Source organism: Thunnus albacares, chromosome 4, assembly GCF_914725855.1.
Source record: "Thunnus albacares chromosome 4, fThuAlb1.1, whole genome shotgun sequence".
NCBI classification, from domain to species: Eukaryota; Metazoa; Chordata; class Actinopteri; order Scombriformes; family Scombridae; genus Thunnus; species Thunnus albacares.
Window position 1 is genome coordinate 7282722 of NC_058109.1, and position 21055 is coordinate 7303776.

Below are 21055 nucleotides of genomic sequence, written 5' to 3' on the forward strand. Positions count from 1 at the left end.
TTAAACTTTGGAAATAAACTCTTCAATTTAAAAAAAAAAAACACACAAACCTGATGTATTTCCATCATCACTTAACAGGCAAAGAAAACTCACAGGACCACTGACGAGACACCACTGACAGTAATATTAACACCATTATAAAAGGGGCATTACACCAAATCTTCCATAACAGAGAAGGTGTCTTGGTAACAGAAGAGAGATATTTGACGAGGTATCTGACAGTGGGACGAAGGCTGGTTGAGGTTTGCAGGGTGGGACGAGATGATCACATAATGAAAACATGCTGATAACTGTACACTGAACGTTTTTAGAGCTGAGACGATTAGTCTATTGATCAAGTGACAGAAAGCTAATCAGTAACGGTTTTGATCACTGATTAATGATTTAAGTCATTAAATTCTTTTGGTTCTGGCTTCTCATGTGTGGATTTGCTGCTTTTCTTTGTTTTATATTGTAAACTGAATGTCTTTTAGACTGTTGGTCAGACAAAACTAGCACATTTAAGATTAATGTTGATGGGCATTTTTTTACTAGTTTCTGACACGAATAATCAAGAGAGTAAAGAATTGAAAGTGCTGAGTATTACACTGTGATTTTTAAATATTTATTTAAGTGGAAATTGACAGGAAATGGCTGACTGGATTGCTTCAGCTACTATTTGACTTCACTGATGCATCAACCATCCAAAATAAATAAAAATCAACCATTAATTATCTCCTAAAGTATAAAGTGTCACTTGGAGTCTAAAAACAAAAGCAGCTGTGAGTATTCACAAAAAAAATTAAGTCACAAACATACTGACAGCAAAAAACACATCAAAGAGTCAAAGACACACAGCAAAGGATACATGAGACGGATCAGCAGACACTGATACGTCAAAAAAATTAGACCATAAATACACAGAACGTAAACACTGTACATCTGAACACATACAAACATCCAGTTTCATGGAATGGGATCAAAAATTAAGGTTTAAAATGACAACAGAGGGTTTAAATTCAGAGTTTACGGGATGAGACATGAGGTTTAACCGAAGACATTTGTGAAGCGGATGAAAATCGGAAGAAATAAAAAAGGGTATAAAAAGAAGTGCGATGCGTGAACTGATGGAGGACACGAGGAGTAAAGACGGTAAAACAACGGGAGATGATATGAGTCCGGTTAATACCGATGGGAGACAACAAACGGTTACAACACGGTCAAACACAGGAAGCCACTCAGGTTGGGGGAGGAATGTAAATAGTTGTAGTTTTTTCTCACGGTGCTCATATCCCTGCGGCTAACACGGCGGCCGAGCGCGGGGTGGTGGCCATGGCCGGCAGCGTAACCGTAGCGACCACGGCTGCCCTGACGACCGAGGCGAGACGGGGAGTTCCCTTCGCTGAGGGACCGCCCGCTTTCGTCACAGCCAATCAGCAGATAGGGGGAGGAGCAGCGCTACACACAGGAGAGGGTTAGAGCGGTGTGTTTCTATTTTATACGTCTTTCAAAAGCTCTTAGTTTCATACTTAAATAATAGTGTGTGATTCAGGGAGTGTGTTATTTGAGTGAAATTTACCATTAAGATGTTTTAAAAATGAGAATTTAAAGTTTAAAAGCATATATTTGTTGAGTGGGACTGAAATTAGATCATATTGAAGTGCCAGTAATGTCCAGTACATGGCTAAAAGTATGCAGACACCCCATTTACACCCACATGTTACAGATGTTTAGATGCTCTAACAGCCTCCACTCTTCTAGTTTTAGGGCTCTTCACCAGATTTTGGAACCTGGTTGCAGGGATTTGCTCCCATTCAGCCACTAGAGGTCATTAGTGAGGTCCGGCTCACAGTCAGAGCTCCAGTTCATCCCAAAGATGTTGGACTGGGGTTGAGGTCAGGGCTCTGTGCAGGCCAGTTCACACTGAACTGAGAAAACAAACGGCTTTGTGCACTGGGGGCGTTATCTTGTTGAAACAGGAGACGACCATCCCCCAAACTGTTGCCACAAGGTTGGAAACACTTTATTGTCTAAAATATTGTTGTTTGCTGCAGCTTTAAGATGTCAAACAGCTTCAGACCAAAAGGACACGAGAGTGTGTTTAGAGGGGTGACTGTGTACTTTTGGCCACATACTGCATATCAAATGTATGCTTACTTTTAAATCAATAAATAAACATATAATATACTTTTATGAAACAAATAAAGTATCATCAGAGACGTTAAGAGTGATCTAAAGGAATTCTGCTATTTTTGAGGACAAAACATTTTGAGATACTGGATTTTTTTTTTTCCTTTTTTGAGTAAAATGTTTTCTAAGTTCATATTCTGTTCAGACATATCAAAAAAAACCAGGCTCTATATGTAGGATATGTGTGATTGTGTGTTACCTGGATGTGAACTCCATCCACAGCACAGCTGATAGAGTCCAAGGAGGGAACGTGTCTCACTGATCCAGACTGGTAGTTACTATAAAAAACACACATTAACACTACAGTTAAGGATTGATAACACTAACATAGAGGTGGTTTTGCTTAACCAGTGGAAACGCAGCAGCAGAGTTATGAGTTATGTGTGTTACCTGCTGATGCTGCTCTTCCTGGACAGAGTGTTACTGGGAGAGGCTGGAGGCGTCTGATAGGTGTAGCTGAAATCAGAACCTTTCAGGTCCAAAATCACCTGAGAAACAAAAAAATTACACACAAACAAATGACAAATCAGGTGACTTTATGTTTCTGTGTGCACTGTTTTGAGGATAAAGCTGGTGTTATTCTACATTTTTTCTCATTATTAGCAAATCCCATGACAGAAGCAGTCATGTGTTTAGTCCGTCTGTCACTACTTTCTGACTTCCCTACCCCTGTCTGTAGCCACGCAGCCCCGAGCCTGTCGGTTCCTACTGAAGATGTAAGTCTTTATAAATGGGTCACAGATATATAGTTTCATTTTTTAAAAAGGCTCATAATATCCTAGAACAGCTGGGCAGCTGTCGTGTTTGGAGAACATTACTCAAACAGGAGGAAACGGTGCATTTATTACGGACTGTTTTCAGTGGATTAATCCACATTTGGTGCTCTTAAGACTATTTCTGGCAGCGGGACAGTGTGTGCGGGATTAAGTCGAACTATGATGCGTGTGTTCGTGGTAATAAAGGAACATGTCACCTAGTGAAAATGGGTGACATTGATTGATTGATTTCAATAGTTTTTGGGCAGGTCTACGGTACAGAGGAATAAGATTTGCTTTAGATACACACACAATATTTGTTTGTTGTATTCATCGTTGGTTTTGGTCTGCATATGGGTTTTTAATGACAATAAGAAAAATATAAAACACCCCCAGACTTGCTCTTGCTATTTTACCAGTCATGGAGCTAAAAATGCAACATGTGGCCTGAGGGTGGCGCTAGGGGAACGTAAGAGGTCACTAAAAACATCAGATGGAGGAAGAGGAGGGTACCTGCTCGCTGGCTGGTGGGAGTTTATTGGGCTCAGCTGTCAGGTTGGTCAGATCTTCCAGAATGGTCTGCAGGTGGGTCACTTCACCCAGCATGTTGATCTCATGGTCCTAGAAACACGCATTAATGATTAGTGTGACTATTTTAGTTTAATAAGCTTCTAAATCTGCCAGTCTTGTACTGGTGTACACACACACACACACACACACACACACACACACACACACACACACACACACACAGAGAGGCAGCACTGACCAGTACAGGCTTCAGCATGGTGACGAAGCTGCAGTAGCGTGCTCTTTCCTCTATCAGCGCTCTGCAAACCGCTCGCTTCTCTGTCTCTTCCAGGACGGCGTAACGCACGTTGACATCCTGCAGCGCGCTGTCCAGTTGGCCCCGCGCCTCGTCTTTCCCTACAGAAACACATAAAGGAGGAACTGATGTGAGGGAACACACGGGGAGGAAACAACATCAGGCTGAAGGGATGACAGACTCATTTAATGTCACTGAAAAACTATCAAGACATGCTGCCTGTAGGTATTACTCCTCTCAGACTAGTAGAGAGGATAAATCACAGTCAGACAACAGGCAAAGAATGGACACACACTATAAAAATGAAATCAAATGAAGCCCTTATATTTATCTTTATATTAAATTCCTGACAGAGAAAACAGATCATCATCAGTTATCATTCAGCACATGAGCAGATTACACAGACTCAGGCTGTGATACCCAGATTTTACCAGCAGGGGTCAGCACAACACTACACAGCTCAAGTACTAGCAGTGAGGGAAGACCAGACCCCCCCCCCCTACACACACACACACACACAGACACAGACACACACACACACTTCCAGGCGCCATGACTACATTTCCTCATTTTCCTAGATTCATTTGTCAGATATGGATGTGTCGTTGTTGTCTATTTACGCTGCTGAAAAGAAGAGATGCTTAAGGAAGGTGGACTGCTGATTCATCTTAAGCAGCCCCAACCCCCCACCCAGCGCACACACACACACACACACACACACACACACACACACACACACACACACACACAGTGCTGAGTGTCAGCTGTTTCTCACACAAGTGCTGCCTGACCTTGTCCTCCTCTGTCTGAGCGTGAACACCAGTTTGTTTAAATGTGTGATTATAAAATGTGAAAAAACAGTCTGACAAGGCAGGATTTACTGGATCGTACTGATCTATTAATTTAGTGATACATCGCTTGCATAATCGTGATAATGACGTGCCAATAAAGCGTGTGAGAAAGAAAATGAGAGAAATAGTGATACTGTAGAGAGGGAAAGACTTTAAATCTGAGACTCTCTCTCTCTCTCTAATGTGATTTACTACATTGTTTACTGGACTCCACCACAGCATGTGAACCGGACCAGCTTCATCGCATGATTCTGTCCTCAAACCAGCACATGAAAAACCCCTGAAACCCAGTTCACCACTGAAAAAGCCCCCAGTCTTTCTTAGACAGAAACTATTTTTTTTCAAAGCCGACCAGAGGACTGTTCTGGATGGAAGACATTTTGTGGTTCTTTCATCACAAGCTTAACGCGACGCTCATTACTCAGGTCGGTTACGAACATTAATAGAGCAGTTACGTTTTCAGCATTGGTAACCAGAAGGTTGTGGGTTCAATCTTCAGACCAGCAGGATAAATCTACAGAGAAGCGCTCATCCATCCATCATTACAAACGCTGAGGCGCCGTCGAGCGAGACCCCCGAACCCACGGCTGCTCCGGCGGAGCTGCTCGGTGACGAACTGATCAGACTGAGCAGCTTCTAGGTGTGAATGTGTGTTCTGATAATAAGAGCATTGATCTCTGTGATACTTCAGAGGCTAAAAATAAAAAAACAAAAACATCACACTGAACTGTGACAGAATGTAGCTGATATTTCTTCTTTAATTAAGAAATGGACCGTTCTGACACAAAGATAATAACAATAATTCAATATTTTCAGGATTTTCTTGACTTGTTGAAGCGAAAAACCCTCAGAAACAACATTTAGACTAAAGTGACTAGTGATGATATGAGTAAAGCAGCAAGTTTTATCAATTAACCACACATATTAAGACAAACTGAAATATATTTCAATAATATATATCACAAAAAAACTATGTAAACTCAATGCAAACTGTTCTACTACAAGGTTCAGTGCATATTAATAATAATGCTAAAATTATAGGACATCGGAGTGTTAATACAATATTATCACGCAAGATGTCTCCGTACTACCAACCTCAGATTCTCCTAGAACACTAAACCTCCTCCTACTAGTGCAACAAATGATAAAACACATCATATGTGTCTGTAAGCAAACAGGAAGTCAACTAATCCCGTGACATTTCATCAAAACTAAACAATTTGAATACCAGCACAAAATAAATCAGCTCTAGTATTTGCAGCTGGGAGACTCTGACAGAGCTGAGAGTGTTGATCCGGTCTGAGCGAGGTGGTCAGACCTACAGACCGGCCGGCTGCGGAAACGGACACAACCACTGAATGTAAAAGTAAATCCAGACGTGGCGGAGTTTTAAGAAGAACTCACAGAGCTGCAGCCGCCGTCACAGTTGTGTTGAATGCTCTGCTGTTTAGCTGGTGACCTCCCAGAGTTTCCCACTGATCATAACCATCTAATACCTCACACCTTAGATCCTGATCTCCGGGCTTATATGTTCACCAGATTTCAGTCAAATTGTTCTTGAGATATTTTTATTGCAAACATGGTAAAAACAGAACTTCTTCCTAACTTCAAATGAGAGAAAAAAAGGCATAAAAAACACACACACAGAGAGACAGTAAATCCCGTGGAAAACAGTGAAAAAGCAGTTTCCACAGCCAAAAACACAGTGCAGACTTTGTGTCAGAAAGCTAAACACAGCCTGTTCACTCAGGTGTGTGTGTGTGTGTGTGTGTGTGAGAGAGAGCATGGAGAGGACAGCAGGATCGTTTCCACGTTGTTAACAGAGGCTCAGTGTCGGCGTGCTGTTGGGTCCGCCTGACGTCTGGCCTCTGTGGAAACACGCAGACAGGCTGCGTGTTGTCAGACTGTGTTTCTACAAGGGTCTGGGCTCGCCACCCACAAAAACACAAAGACGTGAACTCAGAGGCTCCGTCCTGCACAGAGCCGACTCCTTCGCTTCATTAAAAAGGTGAACCACAGTTCAGATGGAGCTAATTCTCACCAGCTGGGAAATGTACTGTTGATAACACCACTTGTTTGTTTCCAAACAGGATCTACAGCTTTATGAGTCATTATATTTATTAGTTATCATGTTTGTCAGTCTCTGACTTGTAGAAACCGATCATGCGGTGATTATTTTATGTTTCACAAGGCTCGGATGTATGTGACTTGACGGTTAATAACACGGAAGTGACTGAGAAGCAAACAAACATGATGCCTCATGTCAGCCAAAATCTAAGTAACTTAATCCTGATTTAATTCTGGAGAAGTCAGAGACACATAACACAACGAGTTGTTACGGGAGGAATCTCCCCCCCCCCCCCCCGTCGTCGCTGTGACTCTGGACTACATTTCCCAGAGATCAGCTGTCAGTCAGACAGCGTGGGCAGGACTGTGACATCTTCTGTATTGTATTTTGTGTTGATTTAGTTTGAGTTTCTTCCAAAAGAACATTTTTTTTTGTTTGTTCATCCGACCCTGGTGGCTCACTGCTCGTGCCAATTACACTCTCAATGTGTTTATACAGTATGTCTTGCGATATTCCAGATTTTTTTTCAAATCCCATAACAAGACCAAAACCAACAATGAACTGATCCAATCTCTCTATTCAAAGCCTGATATGTCTTAGTCTTCTGTGCCATAGAGCTCCATTTTTGGCTGACGTGTTCCTTTATTACCATGACGAGCTGCAACAATCAGTCGATTAATCGATTAGTTGCCAACTATCAAATTTCACTGCCAACTATTTTGATAATAGATTAATTGTTTGGAGTCATTTTGTCCAAATTCTCTGATTGCAGCCTCATAAATGTGAATATTTTCTAGTTTCTTTAGTCCTCTATGATAACAATCTGAATTATCTTTGGGTTGTAAACAAAAGAAGACATTCAAGGACATCACCTTAGGCTTTGGGAGACAGTGATCAATGTTTATCACCATTTTCTGGCTTTTTATAAACCAAACAACCGATTTATTAATCAAGAAAATAATCCAAAGATTAATCGACAATGAAAATAAATGTTAGTTGCAGCCTTACTGCCCACACACATCATCCTGCTGCTGAATATAATCACTAGAGCATCAAATGTGTATCCATCCGCAGTTAAAAATAGTCCCCAACAAATGCAGCATTTATTCCTATTATAAGTAGCGTTTGTGAAAAACTACAGTGAGCAGCTGTTTAATGAAATAAAGGAGCCTTTATGTGACAGAAAAGTGTCGAAAAAGTCAGAAAGTGTTAAGAAACCGATTACAATGTTGTTTGTTTTGGTCTTTTATACAGAACATTGCCAGACTTCTTCTTTGCTGAACTTGTAGACAACAATTGTTTATAACTGCAAATTAAAAAAAAAAACAAAAACAAAATATACAAAACATATGCTGACAGAGGGAAAAGGAACGAACACGTTTATTGATTGAGTCGTTTAAAAACATCACAAAGCAACAACAAACGGACTTGAAGCATAAAGAGTGAAACCCCCGAGTTATAACCTTTAAATACGTCAGAGCCTCATTAGTTGCACCTTCTTTTAGCCGTAAACCAGTCTGTTTGCATTCCTCAGTCACTCAGGTACAGCTAGCCTCAGGCTGGGTTAAATGAGGAATCACCAACAATGACAGGACACTGCTGCTGAACAGTGTCTTCTCTAGAGACCGAGCACGTGTCGGTCGCTCGGTATTTCTATCTAAATCACTTACAGATTCTTTAGATGGTTTTTTTTCAGCATGAGATCTCAGGGGGAATTTAACCCTCACCTGGTCTATGCTGTGTTCATACACACGACTACAGGGGTTGGACCGAGTTATCTGATCTGGTCCAGTGTAATGTGTGTTGCATAAAGATTTAACGCAGTTTATGGATTATTCTTAAATTAATCAAGGCATATATATTACCTTCATCTGTCTGAGGCTGTTCAAACTGCACATTTTCAACGTATTTATTGTAACAGTAATTAACTACACTGTTAAAAATGACTGTTCACCTGGGTTTTAGTCAGTGATGATTTAAATATTGTTTAATAGGTCACTGACAGGAATACAAGTCTGCAGGATAATACACTTTGGATGTTTGACTACATTTAAAGTACTGAATACTAGCTCAAGGTATTTTTTACCAGCTGTTTACACCTTACAATAGAAAATTTGATATTAAAGTCTGACTTCAAAACCCCCCCCGATTATCCCCACGTCTTGTACCAAAATTTTGGACTCAATCTGAAAAAAACTCGAATCCAATGTCTATAAATTGATTTTAAAGAAATAGAGACCAAAGGATAATGCAGTCAGCTCAATCAGAGAAAACACCAACATGTGTCTCGGATAGTAAGAGCTAAATTGACCCGTTAAGACCCCTAATTACATGCCCCCACTCTAATTCTCTCTGTAAATTTTGTAAATAACTTACTCCTGCGTGTTTGTTAACTGTAAGCAGTTTGTAAAGGTCTTGTAGTGACGCAGAACTACAGCAATAAGAATATTCATTGTGATTTCTGCTGATGTCTGCAACATATTCTTTTAATCGCAGTGACTCATCTTCCCAGAAGGCAGAGCTCTCACTTCAATGTAAAGCAGCTTATTCATCCAACAGTCTACACCATCTGTGTCAAGCGCTGATGATGTCATCAATGTCAGACAAGGAGTTGAGTCCAGGTGTTAGAGGGGTTTTCTCTTGAGCATTCTGGGGGGCAGGTCTAGACATGAAGCGGCTGTATGCAAAAAAAATCAGCCTCGAGATTCAAATGATTTTTACCTCCTTTAACCTCCGTCCTCCTCGCTTTCTTCACATCGCTCCTCCTTTAACTTTTCTTTCTCTCCTTTTTCCCTCCTCCTGCTTAACAATACTCTTCTTTAGCTTCCCTTCTTCCTTCAACTCTTCTTACTTTCAACTTTTCTTCTCGTCTTCCTTTGACGTCACGATCCTGTTCCTCTTTTCCAACCATCTCCCTCGACGTCTTTTAACTCTTCCAACATTTCTCCCTCCAATGAGAGCCATATGACATCATCTTTCCTCCTCCTTCTCCTCCTCCTCCTCGTATATTCTATCATCCCCTTCGTTCTTTAATGCAACCACTTGAGAAAGAGATAATTGCATCATCCATCTGTCCCTCCTTTCATCTTTAACCTCCTCATCTTTTTCCCGGAGAAGTAATTCCCTTTTTTTTTTTTTTTTGTCTTTATCATCATGTATATTTCCTTTTCTCTTTCTTCCCTATACAGACCTCCATCCGTCACCCCTCCTCTTCCTCACTCTATCTTTCTAACCACAGTAACCACTGTGGAGCCATGGCGAGTATGACTTCAACCCCTCCCTCCCTCCCCTCCATCCCTCTCCTCTTCTCCTCCTCTTCTGTATACAACCACATGGCCAGCAGCCATCTTTTGTCTTTTTTTTTTTTTTATCTCATCGTTCTCTTTGTCTACTTGTCATCTACCCTCTTGGGGGTCCTGCACAGGCCTAAAACTAGGATCCCGATCCTGCAACTCTCAGACCAAACCGGGTTGCGGCTGTGGTTCAAGACGTAATCAAAAACTACTCGCACGGTTGGCGGTTCAATCCCCTCTTGTCTATATGTTGAAGTGTTCTTCACTGTGTCTTTGAAGGAGGAATAACAACAAAAAGTTGGGTTTTGCTCTCATATTTTGCAGCAAAATTGAAGACCAGAACTGAACTTGGGTCTCAAATTCTGATACGTATCGATTTTGATGCATTTTTAAATCTGTGAATGGGGTGTGTTCAAGCGCAAACGGGAAGTGAAGAAGCTCTTTAATAATTCACGTCTGGCCTGAGTCTGAAGCTTCATGCAGTCCCTCCAGACCGCAATAATTAACGCAAATTTGTGAGATATAATTGCTGAGAACTTGCAATTTTGTTGAATTACCACGACTAATGTGTATAATATTTCTTTATTATACCCTCCATGTGTAGAATTTGTAGGTGATTATCACATCTTTCGAGTTTCTTTACAAAAATGAAACAATCCCTGTGAAGTCTGGGGGGCAGCTCATGTCGCGCTTTACATGTCTCTTCATCTCATCGGTTGCTTTCAAATTTATTTGAACAAATAAGTGTTGGTCCTCGTTCAAACTAGAATTATATTTGAAAACATGGCAGCCATAGTGTGTGTGTGTTGGCTAACCAGTAGCACCTTGACGCCCCTCCCATCCTCTCTCTCTCTCTCTCTTTCTCTGAGCAGTTGGAGATTCGCTATCTGAAGTGGTTACACACCACATAATGACAGAGAATACACACACACACACACACACACACATTTGCCTTGGTCACTTTTGGGTACATTACACAGATTTACATTAATTTCCTGGAGACTTACCATAACCATAACCATAACCACTACTTGCCTAAACCTAACCCTTACCCTAACCTTAACCACTGACTCAAAAATGAGCATTTTACCAACTGGGACACGGCTTTTGTCCCCAGTTGGACAAGCTGTCCTCAATTAAATGGTCTTTAGTCTGAAATCTGTCCCCAAAAGTAGCCTTTAACACACACACGTACACACACAGAATCATACGTGATGATCAGTGATGGATAAGTTTACTGTTATGAAGTTTTTCTTCTCATTCAAACATACTTTATTATCCTAAACACTATGTTTATACTACAAAACTTTTTTTTAACAAAAAGGAGAAGTGAACTGAAGTGAACTGAGAAAAGAGCAACAGATGGTAAGAGACTGTGAGCCAAAAATAAAATCATTCAAATTCAAAACTGAGCTTGTGAGGAGTTTCAGGATTTAAATGCAGCAGCAACAAAAAAAATAAAAAAAAAAATAAAAAGGCGAGCCAGAAAACATCTGTTAAAAATAGAGCTAAATACTTCTGTGTTGGTGTAAATGTGATATAATAACATTAGTGTCTGTTTAAATGCAGCGCTATTTGCAAACCGGGGGAACGTACTGTAAAGCTGCAGAGCGAATAAAAAAAAAAACTAAACTTAAATAGTCAAAGGCTGAAAATAAGCGGACTTTTGTTAAGAGTAGTGTTCTTTTACCGGCAGCAGCTACAGCGGCGGTCCTTCAGTCTGTCCTTACTTATTATATGGTGTCTAAATACACACGCACGCACACGCGTAATTATAACGTGGAGCTCTGATTGGTGACGGTACAGAAACAGTTTTGGTACATCGGTGTCTTTTTGGGCGTGTGTATGTGTGTTCTGGTCATTACATGATGACAACATGAGTAGCTGCTGCTCTGTCTCTTTCTCTGAATGTCTTCTGCTTACTTGTTTACTTATCGTCTCTCTGAGTGTAAAGAAAATAATCAGAAAGTGCTTTGATTTGGACGATTCTGGATTATTACGACTTCAGTTTTTTCCATCAGTAATAATAACATTGTATGTAAGTTAATAGATGAGATCTGGGAACGTTTAACATCGCTAAAAAGAAGTGAGACTGTAAAGAAACACAAAGTCTAAACTTATTTAGAAGAAAAAACAAAGTAGAACAGTAAAAATAGTGCCCAAACTGTCTGTTTTAAATGTCTATTAACAGCTTATAGATCCACTTCCTGGTTCAACTTTGACCTACTGCATGTGACTCTCACTCTCAGTGTGAACTCCAAATAAATGTTTTAAATCATCTGGACACGCTGTCGGTTTTTGTCTGATCGTCTGACTGCTTGTGTTTCTAGAGCGGTCAGACTTCTTTTTTTAGTGATGTTTGTAGATCTCAGCAAAAGAACAGCTTCGTTTCCTCGATATATACCGCCACCACAGCTAAGCACAAACTCTGACAACCTCAGTCATCCTCGGTTTCCGAGTGCTTACAGTCACACTATGTGTTACAAACTAAACAAAAGATGCGTGTGGAGAAAATGAAACAGTGACGCTCTGTATCCTCATCATGTGGACACTGTTGCCTTTAATTAATCTTTTATTCCAGAAGACGGTAACAAATGGTGATAGATGTCTCTACACTGTTAAATGAAAGTCAGCAGTAGCTAAAGGAGGATGCTGGGTGTTATCACCACCAGTAGAACGCACGGCCCAAACCATACAAATAAGACCCAAAAGTTGGATTAAATAAAAACTTTTCTTCAAATGTTTTAACTGTTTTTTTTCCTGATCATTTACGCAGCTTAACACCAGCCTGGCGATTTAGTTTGTGGTAAAAAAAAAAAAAAAAAAAGTCATGATGATGATTTATAGACAGTGAAGGGAATGGTGTGGAAAGAGACCAAAAAAAGAAAAGAAAGGAGGAAAGAAAGAAAGAAAGAAAAAAAAAAAAAGAAAAGACATGAAGCGGAAAGCATGTCCAGAGATGTTAAACCCACATCAGACATCACTCAGTTTACCATGGGCGGGTCTGCACTGAGACTCTGTGTGTGTGTGTGTACAAACTATTTCTGTGTCTGTGCATTTGCGTATTGAATTTGTTGAGAGAGAACAGAGGATATTTGTATAAAGGCCTCAAGGTTTCATTTCGATTGTGGTCTGTGTGTGTGTGTGTGTGTGTGTGTGTGTGTGTGTGTGTTTATGCATGCATGAATGTGTGTTTGTGCACGTGCTTGGGCGTTTACGTTCTATTTCCACCATATAAAACTGTCCGCAGTCATTCCTGGCGAAGCTTTCGGTCTCTTTGGTTATGGGACGGAGAGGCCAGGTGCAACCATGGCAACCACAGGGTGTGTCGCTTTGATAGTTGGGGAAGGGTGTGGCCCAGGTGACTGACTGCCTGGCAGTATGTCTGGGTTGCTACGGTAACAGTCCAACAGACAAGACTGAAGTATCTACAGGGCTCGTTGTACAGAAACTGCTATAAAAAAAAAAAAAAAGGCCTCAGCAGTGGCTAAAGCTGTAACAGTCTGGATTTCATGAGTCATAGACATTAATAATAAAAAAATAAAAGTACATTTCAAAACAGCACTTAAACTGATAGTTTGACTGTAGAGCCAATTATCTTTTATGATGCAAAACATTTATTAAAAAAGTAGCACCTACGTCTGACTAAATGACAGCTGACATGAACCCGGCGACCTTCTGAACACTGTTTAAATAACAGAGGTAGGTTTCACTCTTTGTTTTGCAAGTCATGATTCAAGTCCCAAAATCAAGACCAACAAGTCCCAACAACAGCCAAGTACCAAGTCCAAGTCCTACAGTTTGTTTTTGACTTGATAAAAAAAAGTCGTTATTTGTCTGTCAGCTGGTCTGCGTTGACAAACACACCTTTGCGTCCGTCTCGCATAATGGGATCGATTCAAAGTGTAACTAATGGAGTCGTCAGCTCTCACAGATAAGCGTCTATCGCTTCTTTAATGATGCACAGCAGCGAAAGAACAGGACACGTTTCAGCCTTAAGCACCTCAGCGCTGAGCATCGTTAAAGAAGTGATAAACACTTATCTGTGAGCGCTGACGACTCCGTTTGTTATCTTTGTGATTTTTTTTTTGGGTTACTCTCTTGAGAGTGAGTGAGTTCAGCACATCAGTTCTTCCGTTTAAGCTATTGATTCAAAGTATATCAGTTAAATTATCAGGAAAATAAAGATTTTTTTTAATCTATGGGCTCTTGGGAAGATATCAAGTCATTTCAAGTCAAAAGGTTAAAGTCTAAAGTGAAGTCAGGAGTCAGTGAAGTCAGCATCAAAGTCAAGATGTAAGTGTTGTTTTGATTTTGTTTTATTCCTCTCTGACAGAACACATCTGAGACTCACACTTTCACACACCTGCACACTGGTTTGCAGTTAAAACCTTTTTGGTTTGTTACCCTTTACAGCAGGAAATGCTGTTTCACTTCTGCTCGTCACAGTTTGTCCAAAGAGCTGTGAGCAGTTTAACCACAGAGTGATGTTTCCTGCTCATGTTTTTCCTTTTTACATGTTAAAATTCTCCAGTATTTTACAAGAAGAGGCAAAGATTTGAGAAATGTCAGAAAAAAATTGACATTTTTTTTACAGCGGTAATATTTTGTCCTCTTTCTTTCTCATCTTATTAAACATCTTTCACAGCTCAGATGTATCTCGTTACGCTCTCAGGAGTTTCTGACCTCCAGGTTGGAAACCATTGCTTGATTATTTTCAGTAATGTCTCGTCACTGTGACTAAATAAAATCCAACATTATACCACCCCTGTATTTGACAAAACCTCCACTGAAGCTGAAATGTTACAGATTCAGCACCCGAATGAGGGGAAAAAAAGGATAAAATATTTACCACTACATGCATGAAAAAGATAAGAAAAATAACTCTTTTTTTAAATTATATTGTCAGGATGCCCTCAGGTTTAAAATACTTTAAGCAGAATGAAACTAACTGATTTTCTGGCTTTAAAAAAAGAAAGTGGATGTGGCAGTTATGTTAGCAAAGAAACAAGTTTCTGTGGGATTAGTCGGTCCCTCGGGGGTGCCGGATGATTGACGGGAGGGCAGAACATAACGTAATGCAGCAGAGATCTGAAAACACTTATCTCAGCAGAACGAGCGCAGGATCAAACAGACTCCTCGTGTTTACTGTGAGGATTATCTCACTGTGGAAGACGGAACGAGAATGAAGCACCAGGTGGCTTCCTCTTTTGAAGTAAACAAGCTTTTATCTGAAACTTCACCGAGATGAAGGGTGGTGTTGACGGGATTTCTTACCTTTCTTGACCTTCTTCTGCAGTTTGATGGTGTCTGATGATTTCTTCTTGATGTCTGCTCTGGCCTTCTTATACTCTGAGCGACAGAAAACAAGCCGAGAGTGAGTGAGGGAGAGTTTGTGTCAGCGCAGGGGTCTCTCTGTGTGTGTGTGTGTGTGTGTGTGTGCGTGTGTGTGCGTTAGCGTGTTGACATACCTTTAGCGTGGTCTTTGTCCAGCTGACTGGCCACCTTTTTCCACTCCTCCATCTTCAACTCCAGCGGGGTGATGAGACTTTCTGAGAGAGCTCTGAGAGAAAAAGATAAATTTAAATCACTTTCCCAGAGAGTCTGGAATCTGAAAACTCTTTATCAGTTTGGATCTGAATAATACATTTTATTAGATTTTACATTCATGCAGTTAATGATCATGTCCTTTATTTTTTTTACAATTTTATATTATTTCTGCTCTAAAATAAGCCCATGAATTCAACAAGGCAATAAATCTATACATTTTTATAATATACTTCATTTTTATACGCACATCTGCACACATATATACATATAACTACATGAGAAAGAGAAAAAATGTTATAAATATATATGCTACATAAATAGAAATAAAAAAAAAGGATAAAAGAGAGAAAAACAAAAGAGTTAATAACATAGAGGGCCTAAAGTAAAACACTCAAAAGTGAAGTTTTATGGTGAACATGAGCAGACTGCAGGGGCGTGACTGAAGGAGAGAAATAATATAAAGTATTTGTTATATGTTGATTATTTTCCTGCTTGAAGATGACATCTTCAGTTTGCTCATTTTATCTGACAAACAGTCCAAAAACCAAACTTTACAAAGATATCCTCACATTTGAGAAGCTGAAACAAGAGAATTGTTGACATTTCTTCTTGATATATCGCTTACAAAATGAAAAATTGTTGGAAATTAACTTACTGTCAACTGAAATAGAGATATATATTTTGCATTTGTAGTTATGGCCATTAGCGGTGATAACATTTAATGCTTTTCTCCCAGTCAAAGCTGATTTCCAGTAGCCTTACATCTACTGGTGGCTTGCATATACAATAACTACACTCTTTTGATGCATGTGTGTGTGTGTGTGTGTGTGTGTGTGTGAGAGAATGACTGACAGCTTCTCTAATGACAGCAGACGGTAGTGACAGAAAAACAACTGTGATGTTGCAGCAGTGACATTGATGACGGGTGAAATCAGGATGATACACAACAGTGCTCACACAAACACAAAAAACACACACACACGCACACGCAGGCTGTCATGTGTATGAGCAGTCAGTTGAGATCAATTAGTATGTCAAGTTCCCACACTGTCAGATAAAAGGTGTCATCATCCACACCTTCACCTGTCCTTCCTCCTTAGTAAATAACATACGTGATGCTACTGTCTGTGTGTATGTGTGTGTGTGTGTGTATGTGTGTGTGTGTGTGTGTAAGTGTGCGTCTCTTACGTGGTGAACAGTTTGAGTTTGGACTCGATGCTGCGGTGTCTCATACACATCCTCGTCAACGCTGAGCCGATCTCCTTGGTGGCACCTGGAAAACAAAAAAAAAAAAAAACACACAAATCAGACGATAAGTTTCTAAATGAGTTTGAACTGTCTGAAAATAAATTAGGTTTAAAAATAAATCCCAGTAAAAAGGCGTTGGCGCAACAAAATTAAATACCAGCTAATGACATAATTGGTTTCAGTACATTTATTGCTCTTAAAAGTCCTCCAGACTGAACTAATGACTATTAGGTGCTTTAGATTAGATTAAGATACTGACAACATCATCCATAATGGTCTAATACAACCAGAGATATGAGAGGGAAAGAGATATCACCCAAACTAATGTCAGTGTGGACATTATAACAGAAACTGTGTCACATTTCACTCAAACAAAGCAAACCAGAAGCACAATCTCACTCATTCAAACTGAATATAATCTTTATTTCTCTTGTTTGTGCGGTCTGTGCAACATCTACCGGCCTGTAAAACTGCATTCAGTGTGTTTAACAGAGTTGATGTTCAGCAGCAGAGCAGTCATACAACTGTGTTTAGGAATAAATCTTATAATGAGTGTCGTAACGTGTGTTGAAATCAGTGTGCAAGTCTGTGCGTTTGTAAAGACGATAGGTGTGTGTTTCATTTAGTTAATGAGTTATGTAAGAAAGAAAGAGATCACTTCTTTTCACAATCTGCTTGGGTTAATATGATGTTACGACACCACGTTTCACACACACACACACACACACACACACACACACACACACACACAGTATTATGCCAGTAGTCCTCATATAATAAGATGTGTGTCTAAAACCACTTCATGAGACCATGATAGCTCACGTGTAGAACCAAACACATTGCAGCGTCTAATCTGACAGACTGACACACACACACACCACTTAATGCTGTTAGCTGAGCAGCTCTCTCTCACGCACACACACACACACACACACACACACAGCTATATGTCATTTTAACACAACGTTGTTAACAGAGACACAGAGTACATTTCCATCCAAATGATGTAATGCTCGTTTTTGAACAGACACATAAAAAAAAACATCCCAGTAAATGTGGCAAAAATCACAGTTGGCTGAGGTGGAAACATTTGTGTGTGTGTGTGTGTGTGTGTGTGTGTGTGTGTGTGTGTGTGTGTATATAAATTAGAAATGTGACTGACAGTGAAGAAAAACACAACAGATGATGATGAAGACTAGATCAGAAGAGGGATAGATGATATTTATCTGTAATACATCAGTGCATCCATTTCCTTTATCATGATGGCTCACTTCTGATATGTTTGTCAATTAAAGTCACTTTTTAAATTGTATATCACTAATCATAAATGTGCCTCAGGGGGCTTTATAATCTGTACATCAATACAGCATCTTCTATATCCTTAGATGCTTGATTTGAATAAGGAAAAACAAAAAGGAAGGACTCTGAAATTAGATATAAATTGATAACATGTACTCTTAAGAAGAAGATATTAGGAGTTTCTAATGTTTAATTACTATATTATGAGTTAAAATACTGAGCTGCTGGCTGATTGGTTGGCTGACCCTCTTGTTAGACATCACTGGCTGATGTAGCTATTATCACTACACATACATTTATTTAATACTGTGATATGAGTAAATTATCCTACTGTCAGCGTTTCAATATAAGCAATAATAAAATGTTTTTCAGGGTAATTTTGGACATGTTGTTGCACTGACTTGAGAGGATTCATGTAACAGAAGATTATTCATATGAAGCTGTAGGAAACGAACACAGAATTAGTACATTTATTCAGCTTTGTGCAACACATTTGAGGGGGAAACATAAATGTTGACACAGACAGAGAGAGAGAAGGAAAAGAGCTGCATCATTCCACAGTGGGCCCTCTGTCATCTACACACACACACACACACACACACACACACACACACACACACAAGCCCTTTCATAATGATTTCTTTGTGGCACTCAGTCTGTATGTGGATACGACACACAGACTTCCTGTGAAACTGATCCTTCTGTCATACACAAACACACTAACACATGCTGCGTACAGACATGTATCATGTCGGCATATTTTACAGGATCTCAACTTATTTCAGATGTTACAAAAAAAAATAATAATTCCCTTGAAAAACCAAAATATTTTCATGCCTGTGAGAGAGAAACGGGACTGTTCATTTCATCAAACTCAGGGAATCTGAACGCAGCTTTTCTTTAATGTGGAACTAGTTTGTTTATCGTATGTACATCTTGCCCTGGATGTCTGATATAACCTGGCCCACTTCACTATTTGATAATGTTGGGAGTATATGGGTGCTGTGATATGAGAGTGGATAGTGTCGATGTGATTTCACTTATCACACTGAGTCGGTGACATTTGATTTTATCCCCATCGCTCACATCGCTCTGTTCTGTGACGGAACAAAATGACACTGCAGATTTACACTTAGGAGTGACTCGTTTCATATCGTTTGAATATCTAAATCTGTGAGCTGCACAGGAAAGGGGGCTGGCACGCACACACACACACACACACACACACACAAACACACACACACACATAAAGCTGCAATGTTGAGTCATGGCTGAGTTACGTAAAAATTAAAGAAAAAGAAGAACAATCACAGTGAAAGATCAGGCATGTTATCGGATGTGTGTGTTCATCTATAACAGCTCCGGTGCTAACTGGAAGTGATGTCAGAGTGAAATCTGGACTGGTGCTGACTTGACTATACACACTCGTTTCAAACACTCCCTCCATCCTTCCCTCCCTCCTGCTGTTTGTGTTCAAGCAGCAGCAGCAGATCTCATTCTTTTTCTCTCTACTTCTTTGTTCCTACAAAACTCATCTATCCCCAATCAGCTTCTCCATCTATCTGTTCCTCTCCTCCTCCTCCGTCCTTCCCTCGCTGTCCTCTATCTGTCCTCCTGCTGCCTCTCTCTCTCTCTCTCCATCATTCCCTCTCCTCTCCTTTCCTGTCTGTCTCTCTTCCTCCCTCGTCTCTTCCGTCATTCATTCTGCAGTGACTGCTCAGAAATAAAACATTAATTATCAACCACACACACAGGGACATGTCCATAAACGTGGCAGAGGACGGGTACGTGTACACACACACACACACACACACACACTAAGGTGTGAGGCGTGGGTTAAATGTTAAGGTGTGGTGAGGTGTGTTTGTTTTATTTGTCTTTCCCTCCCTGTTGCACCTCCAGCTCTGAGCTCAGGGAACATTTAAGTCTTGAACACTGAACCGCAGCGGTGGCACAGACATTACCTTAATGCAGCTAAAGCAGATGTTTCAAAAGTCTGTCATGCAACGCTCTGAGTGTGTGTGTGTGTGTGTGTGTGTGTGTGTGTTTTAAATCCTGTCTGGTTTAAAAGCCTGTCCACATTTCTGCTTTTAAGCCATTAAACCAATGGCATTATTTTAGTTTTTAAGCATAATCTTTCTGTTACAGCAAGGCTGTGTGATATTTGAAACATCAAATCAAGATATATTTCTTAGAGATGCTCTAATTAATACTTTGAAATTAACAATTGATCGAATGACTACATGCGATGTTAAAGGTGTCTGTGGTCGCAGAAAATTATCAGACTCTGCAGATCTCCTCAGCTCTACGTAGTTTATTTTCTTTTAACTTCTTGTGATTCACCTTTCAGCACTTTCATCAACCTGATTTCCAGCAGCAGCAAGCAGCTGTTTACTATTTATTGTACACTACCTGCCCAGCACCAAATGGCAAACAGGAGAGTAGCTGGTGAAGAGAGCGGAACATTTAGCAGCTAAAAAGCCGGATATTTTACTCAGGAGTTGGTGGAGATCAAACTAGAGCTGCAACAACTAAATATTAATCAGCATTGCTGTAGTCACTTTAAGCAAAAATGCTGGAAATTCAGTGATTTCAACTTCTTCAATGTGAAGATTTGATACTTATCTGATACTGTCATATTGACAGTAAACTGAATATTTGGTGTTTTGGATCGTTGGTCAGACAAAACAAGACATTTAAAGACATCGTTTTTGACTCCAGGAAATTATAACAGGCAGACATTTTACAGACAAAATGATTAATTGATCATTAGTTGCAGCCCTACACCAAACCAGAGCAAAAAGAAGTGAATATTGTCTTTATTAATCTCTGCTCCGTGTCTGCTGGATGTGTAAATAAGCAGCTGTTTGCAAACACATTCACTTTATAAAAGGAGATTATATAACAATGATGTGTTTCGAGCTTGTTGTGCTGCAACCAACAGGCCAAAAATCCATTAATGCAGGTTTAAAGGGAACCTTCAACAAGGCCGGGTA

The 21055-nt window shown here is 40.0% G+C and overlaps 1 protein-coding gene across 2 annotated transcripts in view; it reads right to left on the reverse strand.

Moving 5' to 3' along the window:
* mtss1 (MTSS I-BAR domain containing 1) overlaps positions 1-21055 on the reverse strand; it is a 63965-nt gene that overhangs the window by 9166 nt on the left and 33744 nt on the right. For both annotated transcript variants that reach the window (XM_044348889.1, XM_044348890.1), the window contains exons 4-10: positions 16701-16785; positions 15434-15525; positions 15240-15314; positions 3694-3851; positions 3438-3545; positions 2560-2657; positions 2369-2447 (exon numbers count right to left, since the gene is read on the reverse strand). In XM_044348889.1, the coding sequence (XP_044204824.1) occupies positions 2369-2447; positions 2560-2657; positions 3438-3545; positions 3694-3851; positions 15240-15314; positions 15434-15525; positions 16701-16785 (695 nt within the window). The remainder of the gene's footprint in view (positions 1-2368; positions 2448-2559; positions 2658-3437; positions 3546-3693; positions 3852-15239; positions 15315-15433; positions 15526-16700; positions 16786-21055) is intronic.